The sequence below is a fragment of the Trichosurus vulpecula genome, chromosome 4 (assembly GCF_011100635.1).
Source record: "Trichosurus vulpecula isolate mTriVul1 chromosome 4, mTriVul1.pri, whole genome shotgun sequence".
NCBI classification, from domain to species: Eukaryota; Metazoa; Chordata; class Mammalia; order Diprotodontia; family Phalangeridae; genus Trichosurus; species Trichosurus vulpecula.
The window spans coordinates 80,579,870-80,607,507 of NC_050576.1; the positions used below are offsets into that span (position 1 = coordinate 80,579,870).

The 27,638-nt window shown below is 37.2% G+C and overlaps 1 protein-coding gene across 1 annotated transcript; it reads left to right on the forward strand.

The window, feature by feature from the left end:
• On the forward strand, positions 1 to 27,638 carry RNF2 (ring finger protein 2). The gene is made up of 7 exons (XM_036757318.1): positions 1 to 336; positions 14,199 to 14,287; positions 15,211 to 15,371; positions 19,341 to 19,556; positions 21,838 to 22,110; positions 24,218 to 24,389; positions 25,481 to 27,638. The coding sequence occupies exons 2-7, from the start codon at positions 14,201 to 14,203 to the stop codon at positions 25,580 to 25,582; spliced, it is 1,011 nt and encodes a 336-aa protein (XP_036613213.1). The 5' UTR covers positions 1 to 336; positions 14,199 to 14,200; the 3' UTR covers positions 25,583 to 27,638.

Here is a 27,638-nt window from a genome sequence, read left to right on the forward strand (position 1 = left end):
AGGAGGGGCGGGGCGGCGCGGGGGGCGGGGCGGGCAGCGAGGGGGGCGGCTCGGAGCCTCCAGGTGTCTCTCCCCCCGCTGGCGCCGGCGCCGCCCCCCTCCCCCAGCCCCAGCCTCTCCCCTCCCCGCGTCCAGCCCCTGTCGGAGCCGGCTCGGGCTCGGTCTCTCATGAATATTGAGCGGCCCCTGTTGGATTTCCCGAGCTCCATTGCGGAAGCCGAGCCTCGCCATATTGTGCGGCGGCGCTGCCGGCGGCGGCTGGGCCCCTCGGTCGCCCTGCGTCTCCCTCCGGCTGCTGCGGCGAGCGGAGCCCGCGGAGGCTCGGGGCGGGCGCCGGTGAGTGAGGGCGGGGGCAGGCCCGGGGCCGCCGGGCCGGGGAGGGGGGCGGGAAGGCGGCGCCGTCGCCCTCTCGGTCCGTCCGCCTGGGGCCGGCTGAGGCTCCGGCTCCGGGTCCTGCTCCTGCCCCGGGCCGCGCTGGGGAGCGCCGGCGGCGGAGAATGCTCATTGTTCCGGCGTCTCCTTCGGGTGGGTGGGGGGCGTGTGTGGAGAGAAGGGGGGCGAGGCACATTTGGGGGGACCAGGCTGTTGGAGAGACGGGGTCCCACCCCCTCCCCTCCACTTTCCCCCGTCTTTCTTCCTTTACCCTCTTTCCTTCCCCCCACTTTGCTCCTCTTCCCCGCCCCCTCCCCTTTCCTTATCCCGGTTCTCCCCCTCTCCCCTCTTTACCCTCCTCCCCCTCTTCTTCCTCGTCTCCCTACTCCTGTTCTTCCCTTTCCTCCCTCCTTTCCCCTTCCTCCTCCCCCTCTTTTCCCCCTGCTTTTACTCTTCCTCCCCCCTTTTCTTCCCTCCTTTCCCTCTCTTTCCCCCTCCTCTTTTCCTCTTTCTCCCCCTTGAGCGCCCCTCTCCACAAGGTTATGACGGGGCTGGGGGCGCAGGGTGGGGGGGGTCTGCTCCCACGCCCCTTCAGCACTCCACCAACCCACCCCCCGAGATCCTTGCCTCCGAGACCCCTCAGGAGCGGGGCGTGTGGATCCTTCCCGCCCCCTCTGCCGTGGAGGGGAGCTTGTGTTTGCGTGCACGGGAGAGTTGGGGGGGGGTGCTCTTCTTTGTGCTGATAGCAGCCCCTCCGGCCGTGAGGCCGAGTCGGGGTGCCGGTGTCTCCAACATCGGGGTGACTGAGTCCCCCAGGGAGGGAGCCGGCGTCGCACCGGGAGACGTTCTTTCCCAGATCTCGGGGGTCTCCGGCTGCCCTTTCCGCTGAGGGAAGGATCGTGTGTGGAAGGGGTGGAAGGTCCGGATTTCTGGGACCCCCCTCGGTCCCCCGAGTCCAGCCTTGCGCTTGAGGTTGGTGGCGCTGGTGGCGCGTCATTGAGGTTGTCAGATTTCTCTTTCATGCCCAGAGTATTTTTTCAGGTACTGTTAGAACTGAATGAATCTACAAAACTTGTCTCAAGCCGCCGAAACCAGACTGAACCTTCTCTCTGGGAGGCCCTTTGTGAGAAAATGCTGTGAATTGAGAGGTGGCTGGAATGAGGCGTCGACCTCCTTAAGACTGTTCCGTTCCCTTTAGGTGTTTTAATCGCATTTGTTTGTCGCGGAAGGAATCGATTTGAACAAGGCTGGATACATTCTTTCATTAAGTTATACTCTTCTCCCTTTTTATCATGTTGAGCTCAGTTTGGAAATTACAAGATCCGATTGGGAATTCCAGCTTTTTGGCAAATTATTTAATCCCTCTGGGCCACCGTCCTCAGTTTCCTCCACTGTAAAATGAGAGGTTACAGTAAATAGATAACCACAAATGTCCCTTCCAGCTCTCTGGCTATGGTTCCAAGGCAAAGTTAAAGCCTGGTTTCTAGGCTGCGAACTGAAAATTCTAGGACAAAGATAGATGGGTCAAACATCAAATAGTGTTTTCATAATCCAATTTATTTTTGGTAAGGTTTCAAGATAATTTTGGTTTGGAAGGCAAGCCAGGTTGCTAAGCAGCCACCCATATTGATTTATTTCTGAATTCCTATAACATTAATTATGGCACTTAATCATATACCTTTTTGGCGTTGTGCCTTAAGCATTTCTTGTGTTTCCAGAATATCTTGTTCTTTACATCACCAGTCATTTTATAAGCACTTGTTGATTTGTTTGATAATTGGATTTGAGAGACTAAAGTGATTTCAACCTCTTTATTGGATGAGTTTATTGTACTTACAGATATTTTATCTTGCCGGGGTTGCCAGAATAAGTAATAGCTGACATTTTTATAGTGCTTTAATTTTTTCCAATGTATTTAGTCTACGTTAATAATAATAATGATAGAGGGCATTTATATAGTGCTTGCAAAGTGCTATATTTGCAAACTGCTTTACCAAGGTGAGCTTATTTGATCTTTACAACCCTGAGAAGTAGGTGCTGTTATTAGATGAGGAAACAAAGGCAGACAGGTTAAGTGACTAGCCCATGGTCACACAGCTAGTAAGTATCTGAGGCCACATTTTAACTCAGATGGACCTGACTCCCCCCTCCAGTGCTTTGTTCCACTGCACAATCTAGTTTTATGCATTATCTCATTTGAGCCTCAGGATTAACTACTACTTATTAGCTCCATTTTACAGATGAAGCAACTAAGGCCTAGAGAAGTTAAGTAACTTGCCCGTATAGTGGTCACACAACTAGCTTCAAGGAGTTGAAAAGCAAGTTTTCAACTTTAGATCTTCCCCACTCCCAAGTCTAGTGCTCTATCCTTCACACCCTGGAGGAATTGGGTGGGAATTGATTTTACAGATGATTAGGTGATTGGAGCTTCTAATCATGAGTTAGTTTATTCAATTATTATTAGTTATTCATTTATTATGTAAGAGCTAAGAATAATAACCTTGGGGTTTTTTGGTCCATTACTCATTCTACCAGACCAGTGATTTCTTTTGATATTTAAATAAAATCCTTGCCTCTCTCTACCAACCCTTTAAAATGATTATACAACCTTGAAATAGCTTCCAGTTCTATAAACTTTGTGCAATTGATATTACATTTTTCTTTTCTTTTCCGATTAATCACTTTTTAAAAAAATACCAAATATTAGTCATTTATCTGCATCTTTGCCCTTTCCTTTCTGATACACAACTTTGTGGAAGGCAAAATACAAACTAATTCATTGCCCTCTCTAAATAGAAAAGCATGAACTTTAGGGGTATTGCCTTTATTTGCAGTAAACTTGTATCTCAATTACAGGTTACTGGTTTTGCAAATATTGATTTAACGTGAGACATTAATATTTAAGGTTTTAAAGGTGAGCACCTCTATGCCAGTAGAACTGCTCAAGAACAGTTGTGTCAAACTCAAATAGAAACAGATCCCTGTGGGCCACATAGTGACTTAGAAAGCTGCAAATTAACATTTTCTACTCTGTATTTTTATTTATTTTGTTAAACATTTCCCGATAGCATTTTAATCTGGTTGAGCCTGTACTCTGATGCCTTTTTTTTTTTAATCAGGCTGCATACTGTCCCAGCTGCTAGTTTCACATATTTGCTCCAAATAAGGTGGAATTCGGTATCTCCTATATCTCTATCTCTAGAGTAGATCTCTCTCTCTCTCTCTCTCTCTCCCCCCCCTCTCCCTCTCCCTCTTTTTCTCCCTCTCCCTTTCCTTCCCGTAATGTGCAAAGACTTTTTGTTAGTAGGAATTGTATTCTGTTCCTGGAATTTTTATGACTTGTGGCTAAATTGATTTTTATCACTTTTTGTTAATGGTAGCTTTGTTGTTTTCATTATTTCTTTCCTCCAAATTCTATTAAGGAAAGTTATTTATATGGTTAAATCTGTAGAATGATAGCAAGAATAATATAGAAGAGGGCTTTATGTCATTAGCAAGAATAATATAGAAGAGGGCTTTATGTCATTGAAAGGTATAAATTTCCTACATCTTCATTACTATAGGGACATTTAAGACCAGAGTTCAAATAGTGAAACATCAGAAAACTGGTCTCTTCTGGGGTAGATTATAAATTTGGACATTTTCCTTTGGTTCTTACCTCTTCATACCTTTCTTCCACCTTTGAACAGTAAAATTATTGGGAGCAAATTTAACAGTTTTGAAAATATAGTTAAAGTGAACAAAAAATAGAATAAGCAGCACTCTGATGTAGAAGTTGGAGGGAAAGGAAAATATGATAGGTGGTTAGAAGGAGCAAATGTATTTTAAAAAATTAATTGTATGTATAATCTATTCAAGCTTCGCGTAAGATCTGATTATTCAGTAACTCTTGAAGTGATATTCCTGTGTGAAAGGCCATTAATTTTTCTAAAACTTTATGTTTATTGTAAAAATAATCTTTGTTTGTGTAAAAATATAAAATGTATGCTTCAAAAATAAAAATAAAATACTTGTAGCATTGTTGACTGAAATTATGGGATTCAGGAACTAAATTTTTACCTGCTAAGTTGTTAGCTTAGTAGAGACCTATAATTAAAACTACTAGGATCCCATTCAGTGCCTTTTTATGGAAGTGTGGGAGTTTTTTTCCACTTAACTATGAACAGATTTTTGAAGCGAGGTGGGACTGGTGGCCTAGAGGAAGACTACTATATCCATAAGTAGATATTATGCAATAAGAAAGGCTTTGTGGCATTTCAGTTTTTAGTCCCACTCCCTCCCTAGTTTCCCTAAGAAAGATAAAAGTAATCATGGCTTAGTCCTGTTTTTTAAAAGCAGTTAGGATTTTCCCAATAATTAATATTCATATTTCAAACTTTTCTACATATATCTTTTGTCTAGTTACATTATAATTGCTAATATTAGGGTAAAGTAGTACTACATTTTTATTTTACTTAGAGGAAAAACAAAAATTTGTCTCCTTCTGTAAAAGCGATTTAAAAGTCTGATGCAGAACATTTAAATTGAAAACTCAACTATATTGTCCTTTAGTGTGTTGCTGGGTGATAGTCTCTCTCTTTTTTTTTTTTGGTAAGAGAAACCACGATCCTGTTTACCGTTAACAGTGCTTTTTAAGCCAAACCTGAACATTCTTTTCAAGACGCTGAGATTCAGATGGTTTGTGGGTAGGTCCTAAATAAATCAATCTGCTATTTTAAATTAAAAAGAGTGGGGGATGGGAGATTTTGCATCCATGGTTAATAGAAGATCAACTGTACTTTGCTGCCATTAAGCCTTCTTTAGCCTTAGATAAAATTACTTTTTTAAGATTGACTTGTTTCATTAGTTCCTATTTCTCTTCTCACCTTAAACTTTATTATTTCGAATTTAGGACCCTGCCCTATATTTCCTTTTCTGTGGGTGCTGTGCAACAACTTGAAACTGAAAGCCTCAATTTTATTTTGCAGATTTAAGGGGAATAAGCATTTACAGTGTACCTACTATGTGTCTGGCACTGTTTACAAATATCTCATTTGATCCTTGTGATAGTCCTTTTATTATTCTCATTTTACGGTTGAGGAAAGTGAAGTAAACAGCTTAAGTGATTTGCCCAGGCTCACATAAGAGTCTGAGGGGTCTGTTTTGAACTCTGGTCTTCTACTGCAAACCCAGTGCTCCTGGTCCACTGTGCCCCTAGCTGTCTCAAATGGGAGGGAAATGAAGAAGGTGGGGCAACAGGCTATTTGATATTTTAATTGGAAATAACTTAAATCATGGTTTAGTTTTATTTCATTCTTATTTTCGCTTCTATCTGGGAAGTCACTAAAGACATATAATAACTTAACAGTAAACTATATACCTGGGTCCTAGGCCATCATAGTAAATCTTTTTATCCGTAAAGATTGACTCAAAGGCCAGTTCCTTTAGGGCGCCCCCCCCTCCACCTCTTTGGGGTCTTTTTCCATCCTTTAATCTCATATGACATTTTGCATGCATATATCCTAAGTGCTTAGTGTTTTTGCATTATAGTTAATGGTCTATGAGTCATCCTTCTATTGAGCTATAAGTTCCATGAAAGCAAGGACCATCGTATCTAAACTTTCTTTGCCCTCCTCTACCATAGTTCAGTACTTATAGCTGGTACTTAATGCTTGTTGATTTGAAATAGCAGTAAGATTGAGATTATTTTTGATACTTGACAGCTTTTAGGGAATTCATCTTTGATCTTAAAAGTATTTAGCTAGAAATTTGAAAAAGAAAACCCTGAAGTTTTAATTGCTCTTTTCCACAGTGAAAATAGTGAGTACCCTTGTCCTCTGAGAAAATCTGCCCAGTGCTTCTATACAAGAACAACACTTGTTATTTTTATGTACCGCTGGTGGTGGCTGCTAAGTATGAGAATTTTTGTGGGTATTATGGGCAAATGACCTTATTCTTAATGTTAACATTTATTTTGTTTAAAGTGATAAATTGTTGTTTGCATTTATGTTAACAGTAGCTCAAAAGCAAATTTCATTTGTCAATTTAGGTTAGCAGTGACTTATCTATGTAGCTCATTTCATTAATTGTTCGCTTCATAAGTCTTAACCATTTTTGACAAGCTAATATTTCTGTTAGGCAAAATATAGACAGCTTGTCAATTCAGTTTATTTTGAATTGTGTGCTTGGAGCTCTCTGGACTGTAAGCTGTCTATGGCAAAACAGAGATGTTAATTAGTTATTAACATACTACCAAGTTGAAACAGTGGTCGTTTTTTTTTTTTTAATGAATTCTGCCAAGGCTCACCCATTGTAAGTGACCCTGATGAGTTGGAATCATTTATTTCCATGCACCAGGGGTTATTTTGTGCTATCACACATCTCTTAGGAGACAGTGGAAAATGAGGAAGTTGTCAGTTAAAATTTATGCCACTTAATTAGACATTTAAATGATAATCTAAGTTGAGATGTTTTGATGTTACTCACAGATGTGTAAAGTTCATTGTAATAATACCTAAGAAATAGTAAAGATATTTTGTTATAAGAGTGGACTCTATCGGGGCAAAAGTACAAGACTGGGAACCAGAAGCCTTGGGCTGTTACTTCTAGATCTGCTAATAACCAATTGTGTGACCCTAAAAAAAATCACTTAACTGCTTAGGGTCTTAGTTTACTTTTAGGGCAAAATGATGATCTCTAGATGATCTTAAAGTGCCTTTTAGGTCTATTGGCCTGTAGTTCTCTTCTACTTTGCCTCCTAGGCAAAACAAATTTTTTTTTTGCTAGTTTAGCAGGTGACTTCCTATGCCAGGAATTAAGAATGTAAAACAGAAATTAGTATAATTTTCTGTAATTTAAAAAAAAACCCAAATCCTTGTAACATATGCAGAGTTAAGCAAAACAAATTCCCTGTGCCTGCCATGTCTAGAGAATGTCTGCACACTGTATTACTTCTCTTTCAGGAGGTGGGTAGCAATTTCATCATAAATCCTCTAGAATTGTTTTTAGTCATTACATTGATCAGAGTTCTCTAAGTGTTTAAGTGTTTAAGTTGTTTGTCTTTACAGTGTTATTGAATTAAATGTGTTTCTCATCCTGCTTACTTTGCTTTACAACAGTTCGTACAAGTCTGACCAGTTTTCTCTGAAACTGTTACCTTCATCATACATTTATAAATGTTAATTTATTCAGCTCCCCTCCAATTGATGGATACTCCTTTAGTTTTCAGTTTTTTTTGTCACAAAAAGAGCTGCTACGAATGTTTTTGTACACTGGACCATTTGATCTTTCTTTAATCTTTTTGGGGTATAGACCTAGTAGTTTCCAGTTGCTTTGAGGAATGATTGGACTCCTACCTTTCTCCTGACTCCTACTTCAACATCACTAAAACCAAAAATGGTTTGGACTCGGGCTCTGCTGTGCTTAATTGGGAGAGGCAAACTTGGCTTTGGCTACATGACTTGGATTTGGTAGCCATCCTTGGGAGTTCAGCTCATTGCTCCTGTTTGCCATTTCTCCCTCAGTCTTTGCCACAACTCTGTTCTATCATTTTCCTCAGCTCAAAGTCTTTCTCTAACTGCTTACTGTTTGTTCACTGACGAGGAAAGGAAAACAGTACTGTGCTAAAAAGAATGCAGAGTGGAAGCAAGATAAACTACATTGAGCCATTTGATTTAGAGCTGGAAGGGACCATTTAGAAATCATCTGTTTTCATTCTTCTGTTTTACATGTGAGGAAACTGAGATCTAGAGAGAGGAAATGACTTGCCCTAAGTCTCACAGAAATTAAACAGAGCTGGGGTTCAGGTCCTGTGATGCCAGTTCAGGGGCAACAGACATGGATCCTTATGTAGAACTTCATAAATTTGAAATTGTAGAAATAAACTATACAAAATGCTTATTGAATATTATCCTTCATGTATATATTCATTTATTCTTATTATAGCCTATTATTCTTTTTCAGTTTCCGTTTAGAGCCCAAATTATAATCAACCTGTCATTGCTTAATTGTGCACTATAGGATATGACCCAGACTAGCTACTGGAAATAAAAATATAAAAGTGGAACAGTCCCTGCTCTTAAGGAGTTTATATGGGGGAGGAAGGAGGTCTGGCTGGGGAAGGGAAAAGGGACTGGGGGGAAAGGACAAAATACAACATGTTCATAGATTTAGAGCTAGAAGGGACCTTAGAAGCAATGAATTTCCAGCCACTTTATTTTACAGATAAATGGAGGCACAGAAGAAATAAATAACTTGTCCATGGTCACATAGCTACTTGGTGTCAAAGGCAAGATTTGAACCTAAGTCTTCTTGACTCCAGATCAGCAGAAGTTTGAAGAGGAAGACATAGTCAAGGTGCAGTGGACAGAAAGACTAGAAGCCTAGCTCAGTCATTTGATAGCTCTGTGACCTGGGGCAAGTTATTTAATTTAACTCAGCCTGAATTTCTTTTTCTGTAAAATAGAGATAATAATAATATTGTATGAATCAAATGAGATATCTATACATATATATGTATATGTGTGTAGAAACACATATGTGCTTTGCAAACTTCTGAGTGCTAACTATTATGTTAGCTTTTATTTTTAGCTAGTTTCTATCCTGGCCAAAATTTTAAAACTATTTGTGTTTGAATTTGTGTTTCAGCAATCTGGCTAGCAGCTTCTGTGGGGGTATAAGATCCACCCACAGCCAGCACCTAGAAAGCTGCCAACAGCACAGGTTCTTTTGATCTGCTTAACTAAGGAAAGCAAGGTGAAGGAGTTGACAAGCTTACTTTAATTCAGCATACAAATATCATTCACTTAGTTCAGAGGAAAAAGCCAGCACCCTGAACTTCAGAACAAATACAAACAAATTACAAACATTAACAGACAGACCTTGTCTGATTCAAATCCCAATACATAGTTACCAGAGTTCAACATAAGTCTCAGCATCTGGGTTTACAAGCTGGAGGGCTCCTTAGCTACAGCTGCCCAGAGTCTGCATCAGCACCATCACCAGTGAGAGCCCTACACAAATGGCTCTGTCCTCCCTTCTTATAGGGCTTCAGATGTCATCATACATCGTCTGAATGACGGCTCTGGTGATTGGTTCTTGAATTGGCCCTTCCCCTTAGGACCCTGGGAGGTTCACATCCACATAGATTAGGTTAACACCTAATAGGGCATGGCTCTGGAGTTAGCACCTCCCCTTAGCCAGCCCCACCTTGGGCCCCACCCCAGTCGCCAATCCACACCCACATAGGTTCCACACCTAATAGGGGTTTGGGCCTGGGGCTTAGCACCTAGTAAGGCTCAATGAAATTCACTGAAAAAGCCAAACTCTTCAAAGGCACTTGTTGAACTAAGTGCTAAGGAGCCCATTTTGCTTAGCAACACAATTTGGAGCCAAGTTGTAAGGCTTGGTCTATTAGTCTATTAGTCTATCAGAGTCTATTAGTAGGAGTAATGAAGTGGGGCCCGTGTTTTAGCTAAACTCATGATCACTCCCAACACCTAGTGTGGTTCTCTACAGATAACATAGATGCTTAGTAAACTTTCAGGTGTTGTTAACCTTTTTTGTGTCATAGACCCATTTGCCAATCTGGCAAAGCCTATGGACCACTTTTCAGGGTACTGTTTTTAAGGAATTGAAATAAATGCTAAATTTCAGTTAGAGGTTAGTAACAATAAAGAAGTGGTTTTTTTCCCCCAACCAAGTTCATAGATCCCCTGAAATCTAGCTTTAGACTCCAAGTTAAGAATTGCCACAGTCGAGTCCATGAAATAAATCAATGGTTGCATCTGACTAGATGGTTTATGTTAGAGTTTCTCAAAAAATTCTGGTGTTATGTTGAGGAAGAAGAAGGATTGATGTCTAAAGAATCTGGTGTCTTTGAATGGTGACATCATTGACAAAATCAATTAGAAGGACACATACAAGAAATGAAATTAAAGATAAATATCTGAAGACAAATGCTTTAAAAGAGTGCCAAAACCTTATAAAGACAGTGTCAGGAAAGCTAAACTTCAGTTTAATTGAGATGAGTAGACAATTGCTAAAGACAACTTTTTAGCCATGATGCAGGTAAGAGGAAGATTAACTTAAGTATAGAAGCCCTACACATAATTGGACTTCTGATTTTGTCTCTTTCTTCAATATTTCTTCTATGTAGATTTCCAAAAGAATCTTCCTAAAGCTTATGCCTTAAAATATGTCACTCCTTTCCCTGTTTGAGAGCCTTTAGTGGTTCCCTGTTGTTTGTCCTTCATTCTTGAAGAAGACCATGACATGCAAGTAAATTGGATTTAAGTGAGGGTGGCCTTTGCAGAATCGTCAACCTCACTTTCTTCTCCAGAACCATCTGGGTCCTGTGGCCAGATATAGATCAGGACAACTGGAGATTGCCCTGGATGCAGTGGGAGGCCTTGAGTCCTCTAGGATAAAGTACAAACTCTTAAGCTTGGCATTTAAAGCCCTTTGATATCTGGCTGTGGCTTAACATCTTGGTTTTATTTTACAAAACTCTTCACACATTCTATGTTTCAGCCAGACTTGCCCAATTCTTGCCTCTTGACTTCTTTAGGGTTCCTAAATTCTCCGCTGCGCCCCCCCCCCCCAATAGTGCCTGGGATAGACTTTCTCATGTTGGGTTTGATTGGGCATTATGTTTAGTTAATAAAATACTATCTCCATTAGTTCATTTGGATCCTTATAACAATCCTCTGAAGTTAGGGCAAATATTAACCCTGTTTTACAAATAAGGAACTTAGCCCTAAAGAGGTTGTTACTTGACTAGGGGCACAGAACTAAAATCTGGACATGTACCCAAGTCTTGTGATTCTAAGTCCAGACTTCTTTCTGCACATAAATGTAGTGATACATTAAATTAACAAGGCTATGACCTCGTAGTTTTAAATATACAAGAACAGAGCAATCAAATAAAACCTAATTATTTTAAAATATGTTGCATGTCAGAGGACCTGGGTTATTTTTGTTACCTTGGGCAAGTCAGAAAAATAGGCCTGGGATTGGATCACATCCTCTTCCAGCTTTAAATGTAGGATTTTATGATCCTAATTACTGAAATTATGTAACTTAATTTTGTTGTTGTTTAGTCATATCCAACTCTTCATGACCCCATTTGGGGTTTTCTTGGCAAAGATAGGGGAATGGTTTGCCATTTCCTTTTCTATCTCATTTAACAGATGAGGAAACTGAGCAAATAGGGTTAAGTGACTTGCCCAGGGTCACACAGCTAGGAAGTGTCTGAGGCTGGATTTGAACTCACGTCTTCCTGACTCTAGGCTTAGTGCTTTACCCATCGTGCCATCTACTTGCCCCATAACTTAATATGTTTAAAATAAACTTTATACGTGTGTGTGTGTGTGTGTGTGTGTGATATTTTTGAGCAAATTAAGAATACTGAATTCTTTTAGGAAATTACAGACTTTCCATGAAAAGTGGTAAAGTATTTTGCTAGGAATTCAAGACTAAATAATACGGGCTATAAACAGCTATGCCATATGCAATCAAATAGACATTCATTAATCATTTTCTATGTAGAAGTCGATGTATTTAGAAACAGTAAGTAAAATTTTTGGCTAGAGAGAAATAATGGGATATATGCCTTGAAAGGTGGATTTGGTAGGCCTAGGTGTGTTTTGAACTGGTAGGTTGTAGATGGCCCTTCTCCTTGCCAAGGCAAACCCAAATATATGCACAAGTGATCCTGTTCTGTATCCCAACTCTCTCACTAATCTTCTGTCTCCCTATCTAGGGTTTGCTTCCCTACTGTTTACAAACATACTCGTGTCTCCCTCATCCTCAGAAAATCCTCCCTTGATCCATCCATTCCTGATATCATCTTGGATCTCTCCTCCCTTTTATGGCTAAATTCCTTGAGAAGGTTATCTATGATAGATGCTTGTATTTCCTTTCTTCTCTCTCTTCCTAAGTCTGTAGTCTGGCTTCTAACCTTATCATACAACTGAAAGTGCTCTCTCCAAAGTTACTAATAATTCTTATATGCCAAATCCAATGGCTTTACCTCAACTTTCATCCCCCTTGACTTCTCTGCTGTCTCTGACACTGTCAGTTACCCTCTTCTCCTTGGTCCTCTCTTCTCTCATCTTTTTGTGTGTGTGACATTTTTCATTCCTGTTTCTCTCAACCTGTCCAGCTTTTCCTTCTCAGTCTCTTTTGCTGATCATGCACATTTTTAAGTCCTCTACTGTACCAATTTTTTGGTACTCTACCAGTTTTTTCTCCTCTACCGGTTCAATTGGTGTTCTTATCAGCTCCTATTTTTTTGCATGAGGCGTTTCCATAAGATTACTTTGTTATCGTTTCTCCATGTATATTGTATATACTTATTTGTCTGTATGTGTTGTCTCTTGTATTAGAATGCAAGCTCCTTGAGATGAGGGACGGTTTTTGCTTTTTTCTTTGTATCCTCAGCACTTAGAATAGTACCTCGCACATAGTAAACACTTAAATGCTTCTGGATTGATTATTTGGTAATATCATTTTATTAAATGAATTGAAAATGATCTTGTCTCATAAAGAAAATTCTTCTGTGTCACAATTTTTCTCTTGACAGAGCATATTTTTGCAGCTTACTTGGCAGATTGTGACAGTAAATCAAAATACAGTCAATCACCATAACTCTTCTCACCAGTTAGCTCCATTCATATGTACTGCTTTTTCACTGCAAATTGTTCATTATCTCCTGATTCTTTATTTGCTACATATTCACTTATCATTTACATATGGAGAATAGACCAGAGAATTGAATTTTTTTCCTTCTGATAAAAAAATTTGGATGAGTTTGGATGAGATTTATCTTTTTATCCAAGCACAAAATGATTTAAAGATTGCTGTATTTTTCTTTACTAAAGAAAAATGAATTGCAGATTTATATAAGTAACTAGGCCCATGAGATTTGAAACTGATATGTGAATAATAGAAATGATGACCATCAACTGAGATTAAATTCTATTAAATAAAAATTTACGTATACATATGTATTTAATGGCTAAAGATAAATGATGATATTTGCCCTCTTTTGTCATGCTCTTAGCTTTCTTTCAGTTTGCTTAGTAAAATTACTTTCTGTCTTTAAGAGGTTCCCCTCCGTCCCTTTTGGGAATATCTAAAAAAAAAACAAACCCAACAAAAAATATAAGCAAGAACCATTTTATGTAGGGAATATGACTATGAATTTAACATTTTTTATTATGGTAATGAAGGCTATGTTAAAGTAGTATATATACATATACATATATATGTATATATATATACACACATATATCCCAAGAGATTGTCATTTTATTGACTTAGAGAAGTTTTAACTTGCTGCTAGTAGACTTTTAAAATATGTTCTTTAAAATGGAAAAATGAAAGTTAAGTTTTTTTAGAACTATTATTAGAGATTTATCTAAGAAATACAAAATCTGCTGATCATTATCACACTGGAAGAGAAAAGGAACAACTTTGGCATTTAAGATCATTTATCCTTTCTTTTCCACCTTTGCCTATTGGCAAACAGAAATTCGAATGATTTTTTTTAATGTCGTCTTTCCCACCCTCAATCCTTTAACCCCTTTTTTAAATGTGAGGAAACCATTCTCTAATTTTTTAGAGTATAGTAAATATTTCATAGGTAAAATTTGAATTCTGACATTTAATGACCTTTTCTAACCACTTACTGTTATTGGAACTTTAACTTCTTTAAGGAACTTTTACAAAGTTGATTTTTAAAAAGGGTTATCTTTTGCCTTCAGTTACTTGTGTTCAAAAATACTTTTTGGTATTTTTATCCTGTTCAAATAATTAAACTTGTTCTCTTCTCACTTTATTTTTAGCAATGTCTCAGGCTGTGCAGACAAATGGAACTCAACCTTTAAGCAAAACATGGGAACTAAGTTTATATGAATTACAGCGAACACCTCAGGTAATATAAAACAAGCTGAAACTTTAATTTGAAACATTGAGATAGATAAGAAATTTGTGCACTTATAAGAAATGACTTAATTGATAGAAATACCTGTATATTTACTATTTTTAACGTTTAAAAACCTAAACCTTTATAGATTAGGTAAATCTGTGTACTGTTTTAAAGTTTTTTTAAAAAATTATGAACTAGAAAATAGCCAACATACTGTTGACTTAACCACTGACGTTTTGCTATACCCTGATAACTAAACTCTTCTCATCATTGATAATGCAAAATAGATGGTCAGTGGTACTTTGAGTCAAGTGCCCCTTATAATGTCATTTTGCCTAGTATTTTTTTTTTGTAGGAGCAGTTAGTGATCTTAGGTAGAGCATGCCTTTATGGGATTTGTATGATTTTATCACTGTTTCCCAGTGTACCAGGCATATGTCTTATTGGTATGCAAAACTTTTATTCCTGAAAGCCCTAAAACCGTTGAACTTAAAATGACTCCTCCTTTGTACCCTTTTTCCTGCTATCAACTGTCTCCTGTTCCTTGAGCTCCTGGGTTGAGGTTGTATAAGGCAAAGTAGTTTGCAGTAGAGGATTTAGATATTTTACTGGTCTGTGGTATGGTTGTGAACCACTTGCTCAGAAGATAGATGTTTAAAACTGGAAAGGACCTTATCTAGTGCAGTTACTTCATTTTGCATAGGAGAGAAATGAATCCTAATTAGTGGAAGAACCATCACTGTGAACCCAACAGGTAGGCTCATAGCTTCCAGTTCAGTGCTCTTTCTACTGTATTATACTTCCTCCCATTTAGTTGTCTTTCAGATATTTACAGAAATCTGTGATTTTAGGGATTTATAAAGAAAGAAATATGAGCATTTCACTCAAGTTGTTTTCTTTCCTTTTTTTTTTTTTTTTTTGATCTATAGGAAGCAATAACTGATGGCCTGGAAATTGTGGTGTCACCTAGAAGTCTACATAGTGAATTAATGTGCCCAATCTGTTTGGATATGTTGAAGAATACTATGACCACAAAAGAGTGTTTACATCGCTTCTGTGCAGACTGTATCATCACAGCCCTCAGAAGTGGGTAGGTTGTGTATAATTTATGTCAAATTGCATGCCATCTCAGGGTAGAGGAGGGAGGGAGGAGACAATTTGGAACTACAAATTTTAAAAAATATGTTAAAAACTGTTTTTATATGTTATTGAAAAAATGTTATTCAGAATTTAAAAAAGAAAAGTATATGTTGAAACTAGGCTCTTAAGTTGTGTTAGGTCATTGTTGCATGGGAATTAGAAAGCCCTTTAACTATTAGAAAGTATTCTGGTGCCCTAAGAGTTGTTGGTGAAATTGTAATTTTCATATACACAGAAGAATATACAGAATACAGTAAACAAGAAGAATTGTTCTTTTTATAACTAGAATGGAACATGTTTTCTGGCCATGTTTATGATAAATGAGCACTCATGCATCTTAAAATGAGAAAAATACTAAAGATAATGAGAAGAGTTGATTCTGTTCTTGTTATCTTAGGAGACTATATATAAGATTCATGTTTCTTGGGAAGGTTGAAAAGACAGCAAGTCATATTTTTTTCTAGTCTTTAAGTGAATAAAATCACATCCTTATGGAGCATGGTATATATGCTATTTTAAGACAAGAGCTGATAATGTGTTTTAAATAAATCCAGACATGAGTATGTTTCTTGCGCTTTGGGTACCAATATGGGAAAATTAATTATGACATAATTTTTTTCTAACATTGTGTCCAGTAAGCATAATTTGTTAACAAAATATGAAATCATGGAGAGTTCTCTAGGTTTTTAGTTATTGGCAAGAGTTGGTACAGTTTCTAAAGTCTTTGTTTAGGGAGTAGACCAGTAAAATAGCAGAATGGTTGCTATTAGCAACCCAAAAAAACTCAGAGAAAGGAATTATGTACTAAAGATGAGAACCTGAAGCTGAATCTTCATAGGAGAAGACAAATACTAAACAGTAAAATATTGTCAGATAACATTTGCAGAAAAATTTTTAGCACTCCCATTCAGTGTCCTCCATCTCCCAACCTAATCTGCAGTAAGTATAAACTCTTAGGCTTGTGATTCAATAAATGGCTGTGGGAAATCTCTGCCCACTTTCTCCACAGTTTGAACTTCGTCCAACCCTATCCAACAAGAGGCAGAAGACACCTCTTCTGATCATTAATATGAAAGAAAGAGTAAGTGACTGGAATTGCTGAAGAAATTAGTAATTCATGCTATCCAACTTAACTAGGCCCTCATTGCAGCAACAGAATCCATTTATTCTTCCATGCTTGAGTCCCTATTTCACTTCCCTCAAAAGCTATTCCAGACTTGCTCTTTTCTCTTTAAGCCTTCCCTCCCTTCTCTCAGATGAGTACCTTTCCTCTCACTTTACAAAGAAAATTGAGGCCATTTGATATGAACTCCTTCTTTATTATCTCAAAAAAACCCCTTGACATCACTCTCGACTTTACCCACCTTTCTCATGGTCTGTGCCAGTGAGGTTGAGGTGGTCCCTCCCGGCCAAGATCCCAAAGCTGTCTATACCTGTTACCTCTGCTTCTGTCCTCTCACTCTTCAACCCTTTGCAGTCTCTTTTCTGACATCATCGCTCAGTTGAAACTGCTCTTACTGAAGTCACCAATGAGCCCTTCATTGTCAGATCTAGTGAGAAGAAGTCTTAGTCCTTATGCTTCTGGATCTGTCTGCTGCACTTGACACTTTTCAATTTCATGGAGTCATTTGATTTGGTTCTCTTCTAATTTTCTTTTTTATGGTATTACCTTATTATTAAAAGTAATACCATAAAAAAGAAAGTTAGAAGAGAACCAGATCAGTTGCCTTTCTTAGCTTTGCCTAGTGGACAGATCTTAAGGGATAAAGGCGATTACGAAAGAGTAAATAGATCATTTTGACGCCGTGAAATTGAAAAGTTTTTATATGAACAAAATCAGCAAAACTAGGATAGAACAGGAAGATGGTGCTTGAGGAAAAAAATCTTCCACATTAAATACTTCTGATCAGGATCTGCTACTCAAGATTCATAGGGAACTAATACAGATATTTAAGACCAAGGGCCATTTCTCTCTGGATAAGTGGATAAAGAAAACCTACAAACAAAACAGTTCTCAAAAGAATTACAAACTTTTAGTATGCAAGGTTACACCAAATCACTAAACTGCAATAATAAAAATGCAAATTAAAACGACTTTTTAAGTTTTACCCAAGAGTGGGATAGTTAGCATTGGAGAGACTGTAGGATAGGTACACTAATGCATTGTTTCTGGAGCTGTGCTTTGATTTAAGCATTCTGGAAAGTAGTTCGGAATTACGGTAAAAATGCGACTAAAATGGCCCTGCCTTTTGATCAAGAGATTTCACAGCCTAGAAATAGGCTCCAAGGTCAAAAACAGAGAAGTTTCACATACAACAAGATGTAAATATGAAAATAGCTTAACTACCACAGGAGCAATGAACTGATTACAAAATAGATACAGATCAGTTGGGGAATGGCCAAACAAATTGCAGTATATGAATGTAAGGCATATTATAGCAGTATGATGGATATTTAAATTCAGAATAACATTGAAAGACTTACATGAATGGATCCAGAGTGAAATAAACAAAACCAAGAAAAGAATATAGATATTGACTGCAAAAATCTTAATGGAAAGATCAGAAATAGGAAACTGAATAAAGTGTTAATTATAGAGATCAAACTTTATCCTGGAAGAAGAACTGAGAATAAATACTTTCCTCCTCTCTCTGCAGAGAAAGAGAACTGTGGGTATAGAATGTGGATCACATATTTTTTGGCTGGTTTTGCTAAACTATTTTTTTAAAAATTCTTTTAAAATCTTTGTTAAGGAATGGCTTGATGGACAGAGGGTATTTGAAAATTAGCATGACATATATATGTATATATAAATGTAAAACATAAGACCTGTTTGCTAGGCATAGTTATGAAAAGTAACTGATCTTTATTTTCTTCTATTTAATAATAAGTAATACGTCTGATTTTAGCTTATTGTGGTTTATGGTATAAGTAGTGAGTCTAAACCTAACTGTTGCCAAGCTGCGAATTTTTTTCCCAAATAGAAAGGTCCTCTCCAAGTAATTGTAATGTTAATGCAATGGGAGGTCTTTCCCATCCATTAATAGGCCTAAGTGACCTGCTTGAGTCACAGGGGAGCCTGTGGTGGGAGGAGTTTGCTGAATGGGTGGAACAGGAACAGGTGAAGTGACTTGGAGCTTGGGGGAGAGAGAAAAGAGACAGAGAGAGCAGAGCAGCCAGTGAGGGTGAGAGAGAGGGAGTGATTTTGCCGAAGGGAGCTTGTTTGTGGGGAGGCCTGACCAAGGGAAGGCTTGGGGATGGTGGTGCCCCCTGAATTGATGTGTATAGAGTTCTTTGTTGTTATGAAGGATTTGGCTTGCCGATATTTGAATAAATGTCTTGGTTTTGTCTTCCATGGAGAGAGTCTGTAATATCTTGTGATTCAAACCTGGGAATATACCGGCATATTCATAGCAGTTGCTGTGGGTATAGCATTGGCGATACAATAATTTATGTTCTTGGATTTATATTAATTGATTATAATATCGTTTAATATAATCTATAACATTTTATATATAACACAATATAACAAATATTTATAACATGTCTAAAAACAAAAGATCAATAAATATGATTAAGAATTTCAAAAAATAATCATCTTGAAATGATTTATCTTGATCTGGTTAAAAATTTTTTTTTCTTTTGAGGCAGTCGGGGTTAAGTGACTTGCCAGGGTCACATAGCTAGTTAAGTATCTCAGGCTCAAATTTAAACTCGGGTCCTCCTGACCCCAGGACCAGTACTCTGTCTGCTGTACCCCCTAGCTGCCCCTGTTTTACATCTTTCTAACTCATTCGTGGCAATTACTGGTGAGAGGTCATGCCTTGTAACATTAACCACCTGTTGCAGACCAGATATTTTTCTTTTAACCTAAGGATGTAGACATTATATAAATTAATTTTATTTTCCTTCTATTTAGGAACAAAGAATGTCCTACTTGTCGGAAAAAGTTGGTTTCCAAAAGATCACTAAGACCAGATCCCAATTTTGATGCTCTCATCAGTAAAATTTATCCAAGTCGTGATGAATATGAAGCTCATCAAGAGAGAGTATTAGCAAGGATCAGCAAACACAACAATCAGCAAGCTCTCAGTCACAGTATTGAAGAGGGACTGAAGATACAGGCTATGAACAGGTATGTGGGGGAGAGGAGAGTGAATAGTTAGAAAGTGATGAATTTTTGTGGCTTTATTTTTTAATGGTTTATTGTGAAGGCATCTAGCAACACAACCATTTAAACATGCCGTGTGGATATTTACTTTTGAACAAATGCATTTCAGCATAGGATATTGATGATAATGCATTACTTCCTCATTCTTGATATTTAGGTATATTTCTTTTACATTAGTTTCTGTACTTATTTTTGATTCTTCTTTCTTTGCTTGTAGATATTTCTATTTCATGTAGATATTTTGATTCAGATTTCTTTGAATTCCTCCTGCTTTTCAATTTCACTTGCATCATCGTATTTGATTATATTCGTATGCCACAATTTATTTAGCCATTCTCTAATTGTTGAATGTTTTGATTGTTTCCATTTCCCCCCAGTAACACGTTTGTCTTTCTTCTTTAAAATATTTTCAAGTTATGGTTCCAGTAAAGGAATTAGAATTAGTGTAACTTTCATTTTTTGAAACTTACGAGAGTGTGCGTATAAGAGTATACGTTTCATAGATTATTTTTTCTCCAGTGTAAATTACAGAGATTACCTACAAATTATGTTGTATCCATCTTGTATGTACATGATTGTTTTCATTTGTTTCCATGGTTAAAAGTGAGCAGGCTACTTGAGGGCAGGAACCATGTTTTTGCCTTTCTTTGTATTACACTTAGCACAAGACCCGGCATTTAGTAGATACCTAATAAATGCTCATTGGTTAAGTCCATTGCAAGGATTGTCGAAGACTCTTCATAATCCAAATTGCAGTCTATATTTGCCAGCAAATAGAAAGATATTTTCCACCATAGCTGTGAGGAACTAACCTAGTAATCTGTGTATCAGAGTGAGAATAAAGACTAGATAATGGTATTTTATTAGAATCTTGGAATCTTAGTGTGTGGAGAACTTTGGAGGTTGTCTAGTCAGCCTTTCAAAGCAGGAGTCTTCTTAACCACTGACAGGTGATTATCCTGCCCCTGCTTGAACACTTATTGACAGGATACTCACTACCTTTACCATGCACCCTTTTGGTCAGCTTTCATTATAAGAAGCTTCATCCTTCTACTGAACTGAAATATTCTTCTATCTCACATGTACTCATTGATCTAGATTCGCTTCCTGAAGCTTCAGAGAGGCAATGTTTCACATGTATTCTGTTCATTTAGTTGAATACAGATATTATGTTCTCCCAAATAATTTATTTTGTAAGGTAAAATTCAATAAATTTTTTAACCATGCAATTACATTTAGTTTCCAGATTGCTTATCAGTTGCCTTTCTCTGGAAATATTCTAAATTAACTAATGACTTTCTTAAGCTATGGTACTCAGAAGCTTATATGTATATAAGTGTATATACACTAAATACAAAATAAAAAGGTAGTCTGGGGGAGAGGCAAATCATTTAGCAGAAAGCAGTGGTTACTTCCTGAAGGGATCCTGCCCCATATAAATTTTAGCTATTATTATTACCTGAAAAATTCACTGGCATCGCTGAAGAATTAGGATTTCTGGACATGTCATTACGGTATATGCAGTTATAGCGTAACATCTGTGTGCGAACTTTCTACAATACATTTTAAAATCTCAGGTTGCTTCTAGGATGTTTCTAGGTTCCCTTGTCCCACATTGCTCGTAGGCAGCGAGGTGATGCCCTTCACTTGGAGTCAGGAAGACCTGGATTCAGATCCATCTTCAGACTTTTCCTAGCTCTGTGACCTGGACAAGTGACTGACCCTGTTGCACCATTGGTTTCCTCATTGGTTAAATGGGGATAATCAGATACGTGAAGTACTTTGCAAACCTTAAAGCCCTATCCTCATCATCACTTGTTTGTACTTAGAATTTAAACGAATTTTAATATTATGTGTTAAATAGAAAACATTAGAGAAAATATATTGGTTATAATTTTAAAAAAATGTACTTTTTCTTATATTAAAATGAATGTTGGATTTGAATTCTTTTAGTCTTTTATGTAATGCATACAAAAGAAAAATTAATAGTTTTCCTGGAAATTCTCTTAGCAGTTTTAATATTCTATCACTTGAATATAATAATGCTAATCTTTTAAGTGCTATTACATGTTTTTTAATCGTTCCAGTTTTTCTAGAGTATTTTTTTACAAGCCTGTGGTCGGGGAAATGTTTTTGTTATACCTTTAGGTCAAGATTTAAGTGTTAAAAGTATAAGACTTGCTACTTTTTTGTTTTGCAAACAATTAGCAGCTAATTAGTAATATCATATAACTTTGTTCATTAGGCTGCAGCGAGGCAAGAAACAACAGATTGAAAATGGCAGTGGAGCAGAGGATAATGGGGACAGTTCCCACTGTAGCAATGCATCAACACACAGTAATCAAGAAGCAGGGCCTAGTAACAAAAGGACCAAAACATCCGATGATTCTGGATTAGAACTTGATAACAACAATGCCACTGTGGCGATAGATCCAGTAATGGATGGTGCTAGTGAAATTGAATTAGTTTTCAGGCCTCACCCCACTCTTATGGAGAAAGACGACAGCGCACAGACAAGGTAAGTGTGTTTAATTTCAAAAGATCCAAAGTATTTAGAATGAAAATGGACTTTAAGCATCCTGTTACACACGTTGCCTTGTACATAGGAGGTTTTTAATGCTTATTGAATTGAATCCGTGTTTTAATTTTTATAAATGGTAGATGGCCTTGATATAAGTATACACTTTCTAACAGGGACTCATCAGTAGAAGACACCATTCTCCTTCTGGTCATACAGGTTTTCAACCTTGCATCCTGAAATTCTCACTCCTTTATCACACATATTCAGTTCCCAAATTTTATCAATTGTATCTCCACAACATCTCTTGCATCAGCTCCATTCTCTCCACTCATATGGTCATCAAGCTAGTTCACCTCTTATCTGGGCTATTACCTGGATTATTGCTTGTCTCCTAGCTTCTAGCCTTGCCTGTTTCCAATCTATTTTCTACATAATTGCAAGGGACTATCCCCTAAAGCCCGGGTCCAATTATTTCTTTGCTCAATAATTTCCATATTAACTTCTAGACTCAAATATAAAATCTTTATTTTTGGCATTTTTAAAGCCCTTCACAACAGGGCACCAGCTTACCTTTCTAGCCTTATTATAAATTAGTCTTGTTTATGTATTTTATGAGGCAGCTAGGTGGCATAGTGGATAGTGCTAAGATCTGGAGTCAAGAAGACTTCTCTTCCTGAGTTCAAATCCAGCCTCAGACACTTACTAGCTGTGTGATGCTGGGCAAGTCACTTAACCTTGTTTGCCTCAGTTTCCTCATCCGTAAAATGAGCTGGAGAAGGAAGTGGCAAACTACTCCAGTACCTTTGCCAAGAAAACCCCAAATGGGGTCATGAAGAGTTGAACATGACTGAAAAAAGTGACTTCGCTGCCATCACCACCACAACCACATGTACTTTACAGTGTAGCCTTTTTGATGCTCCTCACACCCGATGTCCCACCTTCTGCCTCTTTCTAGTTGTGTAGCCTGGAATATAGTCCCTTATCACCTCCAACTTTTAAAATCCCTGGTGTCCTTCTAAGCTTAGATCAAGCAACATCTCCTACATGGGACTGCTTATCTCCCCATCAGCTACTTACACATTACTTTGAATTTACTCTGTGTACTTAGTTATGTGCATGTTATTTTCCATATGCAATGAAAGCTCCTTAAGGGCAGAACTGGGGTTTTTTTTTTTTGTCTTTATGTCTCTTACCTAGCAGCTAGCCTGTCATGTAGTAAAATTTTTAGTAAATGCTTTTAGATTGAGTTTCTTTTATCAGTAAATTTGAATTTAGTAAATTGGAAATTGAAGTAATTGAGTTATGAGACTTAAAACCTTAATGTAAAGATGTGGGAATTCCAGAGCCCCTCCATCCTTTGCTCTCCATACTCTTGTTCTATTAGAGAAGGGAGAAATCTGAAGTTTTGAATACTAGGTGTGGTAGAGGGCATGCAAGGCAGTATATAGTGTTTGTATGTATTTGGAATCTGTCTTCTCACTTTGCACTGCCATTGAGTAGAGTTTATGGGAGGACCAGTGAAACAAAGATGGATAATGTCCAGTACATGATGACCACTTTGGGAGGACCCTGCCGTCATCCCTACCTTTCTTTAATTTGCCAAACATTTGTTAAACATATATTTTGTACAGTTCATTCTAGGATATTCAAGGATAAATGAGATGCCTACAGTCCTTATTTACAAAAGCCTTAAAATTGGGACATGGGGAGAAAGGGAGGAGCAAAGGCACATGTAGATAACAAATTAGAGCAATAATAGACTGTATAAGAAGAGCCTAAATGACTGAAATTAAATGAAGGAGAAAGTATTCCTAGGTATGGGCACTTGGGAAATTTTGTTGTGTAGGTGATATCATTGAAGTTGAGTCATGAAGGAAGGGTAGGATATTGATACAGTGGATGAGATACAGCAAGGTAGGAGCTGTAGGAAATGCAGAAATATATCTTGGAAATTATATAAGTGAGAAATCTGTGTCATATTCAGCTTTCTAGGTAGTCATTTATTTTGTACCTCAAGTTATAGATACACTCTAAGTTTAGAGTTTGAGGATTACTTTTGTTTTCAGCATTTAGCTTAGGTTTTTAAAAATTCCTACTCTTTTAGATATATAAAGACTTCAGGCAATGCCACAGTTGATCATTTATCCAAGTACCTAGCTGTGCGATTAGCTTTAGAAGAGCTTCGGAGCAAGGGAGAATCAAACCAGATGAACCTTGATACAGCCAGTGAGAAGCAGTACACGATTTACATTGCTACAGCCAATGGACAGTTCACTGTGAGTACCTGAAACTACTTATTTGATTAATATGTAATCCTATTAAGGTATAGTTTTAGCAACATAATATTAAGCACACCCCACCTCCATTGTATAGAAGTTATTGTTACCTTCCTTTTTTCTAGGGAACCTTTTCTTATTCCATGAACACTTAAGATTTTTGAAGTGAATTATCTGTCATGTAATGCAGGTCTTAATGCCCTTACTGAAGTTGCCACTTAATTCATAAACCCTTTGAATACTTGAATACTTGATTACTTTCTTTATACTGAGTACTTAACAGCACTTCTATTTTCTGTGGGCTTTATGAGGAATAAAGATTAAGGATAGAAGAAGCTATAGCAACAAATTACACTTTTTTTTTTTTAAACTCTGAGGGACTTGAACAGTATACCTTGGAGAGTCTTTGCGACTCTGTACTTGAGGTTTTTTCATCTACTGTACTTTAACATAAGAAATTTTGTGCAATTTATTTTCTAAAGAATGGCCGTCTTTGTTGGATTCCTTTAGGACTTTTTAGTGATCTTATTTAAGTGCCTATTGGATCTGAAACATGGGGCTATGTTTCTACAGTCACACTGACCCAAAGTGGATAGAGGGAAATTAGTGAATGGTGGATACAAAATAGATTTTGATTCATAAAGGGGGTTAGAGCTAGTTTTATTAGAAGCCTCAGTGTCGTGATATTTATTCATAGCAGATACATGCTTTAAAGCATTTGGAAAAAATGAATATGTTTACAAAATAAATGGAGAAATATGGGTTAAACAGTTCATAATTGTTTTAGAGTGTATTTGCCTAGAATATTTTCATAAGTATATATCTTCCTTTATTGAAAGGAAATTGTACATACTAGCTCATTGGGAAAAGAAAGAGAAATTTCTCTTTATGGAAGCTTTTTTTTAATGGCCCTCTTTATTTCTTACAATATGCCATGCCAGTGGCAGGGATGTTTTTAGCCGAAGTAACTTTTAGACATGAACTAATTTATATTTTGTTTTTCAGTATCACTGTTTCATGTCTTTTAGCAGTTTTCAAATTCTTACAATATTGTTTACCCCCAATTATACATATTTTCTCTTTGTTCTTAGGTATTAAATGGTTCTTTTTCCTTGGAACTGGTCAGTGAGAAATACTGGAAAGTGAACAAACCCATGGAACTTTACTACGCACCAACAAAGGAGCACAAATAAGCTTTGGAAAGATGGCTTTGAAAATGAACTTTTTTTTATAGCTCTGATTTCTTTAATATTAAAGATGCACCATCATTGTTTTCATGGACATAATTTTGGATTTGCGTTCAGTTTCCTTGCTGAGCCAGACTTGTTTACACTATTAGAATTCGTGTTTTGTTTGTTTTTTATTTAAGCTTTTCTTTTTCAAAGGGACTGAATGAAGCTATCCAGTGTGTTCTTTTAAAATTAACTAACTTGTGTCTTTTCACTGATGAAGCAGTGGATCCATTTGAGGCTGTCATCTGGCAAAGGAAGATTTAATGGGTCTTCATACTTAATGGCAAACTTTAATTAGTGTTTTTTTTCCTCTCAAAAGTTTTTTAAACCTAAAGAATGTTAAGGTTGGGTTATGATGATATTTTTGCTAGCTAAGGATATAATTGTGGATTTGGCATTTTTTTGAGGAACATATATAATTTAGGATACAATCTCCTTCCCGAAGATCTGACTTGTTTAATATAGTCCTAGGTGAAATAGATTATCTATTTCACCTGAAGATCAGGGCTTAATAAATGTGCTTAAATTTTTGTTTCATGGGATTCCCTTTATTAAATTTGCTAGCTAGCATTTTTGTTTAAAAATTGATATTCCTTATTTTACTCTCAAGCTGTCATTTGTTCACTTTTCTTCCTGTACCAGCCTTAGGGCTCTTGCTATAGTTAGTGAATTACGCAAATCAGCATTATAAAGAGACACTGGTATAATATTTGAAAAATCTTACTGGGCTTGGGAGTTAAATTAGTCCTAAATAGCTAGTCCTCACATGTAAAACTGAAGGGATCACTTTTTTGATCATAACTGAAACATCTTTTTTAGTCCCTTGTGACAGTCTTTTTTATAGTATTTGATAACCCTCTTGTAATACCAGAGATTCTGGGATATACTTACTTGCACTTTAACCTTGATGAAAAAATACTGTACTATTTCAGTAAGCTGCCCTCTCCTCACTTCCTTTTTTTGTGGCTATAAGTTTCAAGATCAGCATGACACTGACAGAAGGAAAACAAGGATATACTTTTTTTATTTGAAAAGTTTGTACTTGTCATTTTGTTTTCTAACTTCACCCCCATAGTTGTTTTTTGGGTTTTGGGGTTTTTTTTTGTTTTTTGTTTTTGGTGGTTAGAGCATAATTGGCAACTCCTGTTGAGCCACAGCCAGAACTTGAGTCCTGCTCTGCTGGAGTGCAGGATGCTTTGTTAAAGGAGTAGTAGCACCACCTAAGAGGAAGCTGCACTTTGCTGTTCTTAATTTGGTGCTACTGTAATATGAGGTACAGTGTTAGGTGTTTGGGAGTGACAAAGCTTTGTACTGGTGGTCAAAAATAAGAAGGTTTGTGTGTTATTTCTCATTCCTGCCGCATATCCAGATATGTTTCTGAGTTTTTAGTGTTACAGTATTTACAGAAAATTATTAACAAACCAAACCCTGTAAGCTTTTGAGAGGAAGAAAGGAATCCTCTATTTCCCTTGTAATTAAAGGCTAATACTTGTAAATATTTAGCCGTCTGTTTTGACGGTTGGGGTCGGTTTAAGTGCTTAAGCCCTACATGAAAACTCAGTAGTTTTATTAAATAATTTCTTTTTTACCATTTCTTTCTAATATTTAAAACCTGTTTTTACAATTTTTTTTTTGTAATGTGCCATGAAATTGAGAGCCACCAAAATTAAGAGAAATTTTGTATTTGGTACCTTTTTTGGTGAAATGTTCAGTTGTATATTAATGCATGTCCACTGACTTATATAACCTGGGTTTTGTGATATAAATACTTGGGTTTTGTTGGAAAAATACTAGATTAGTGGTTGCATCAAATAACTAAATTACCATTGTGTGATTTTTAATAGAACTTTTAGTCTTGAAGCAAAAGAGGTATTTGTGAATTTAAGCTATGTTTATGTTTAGAGAATGTATGTGTGTGCTCATATGTCAGTGTGGGAGAATGTAATCTCTTTACACCATTAGTGAATTTATTGACTGTTGTCCTTTACAAAATATAATGTAAGCATTTGATAAATCA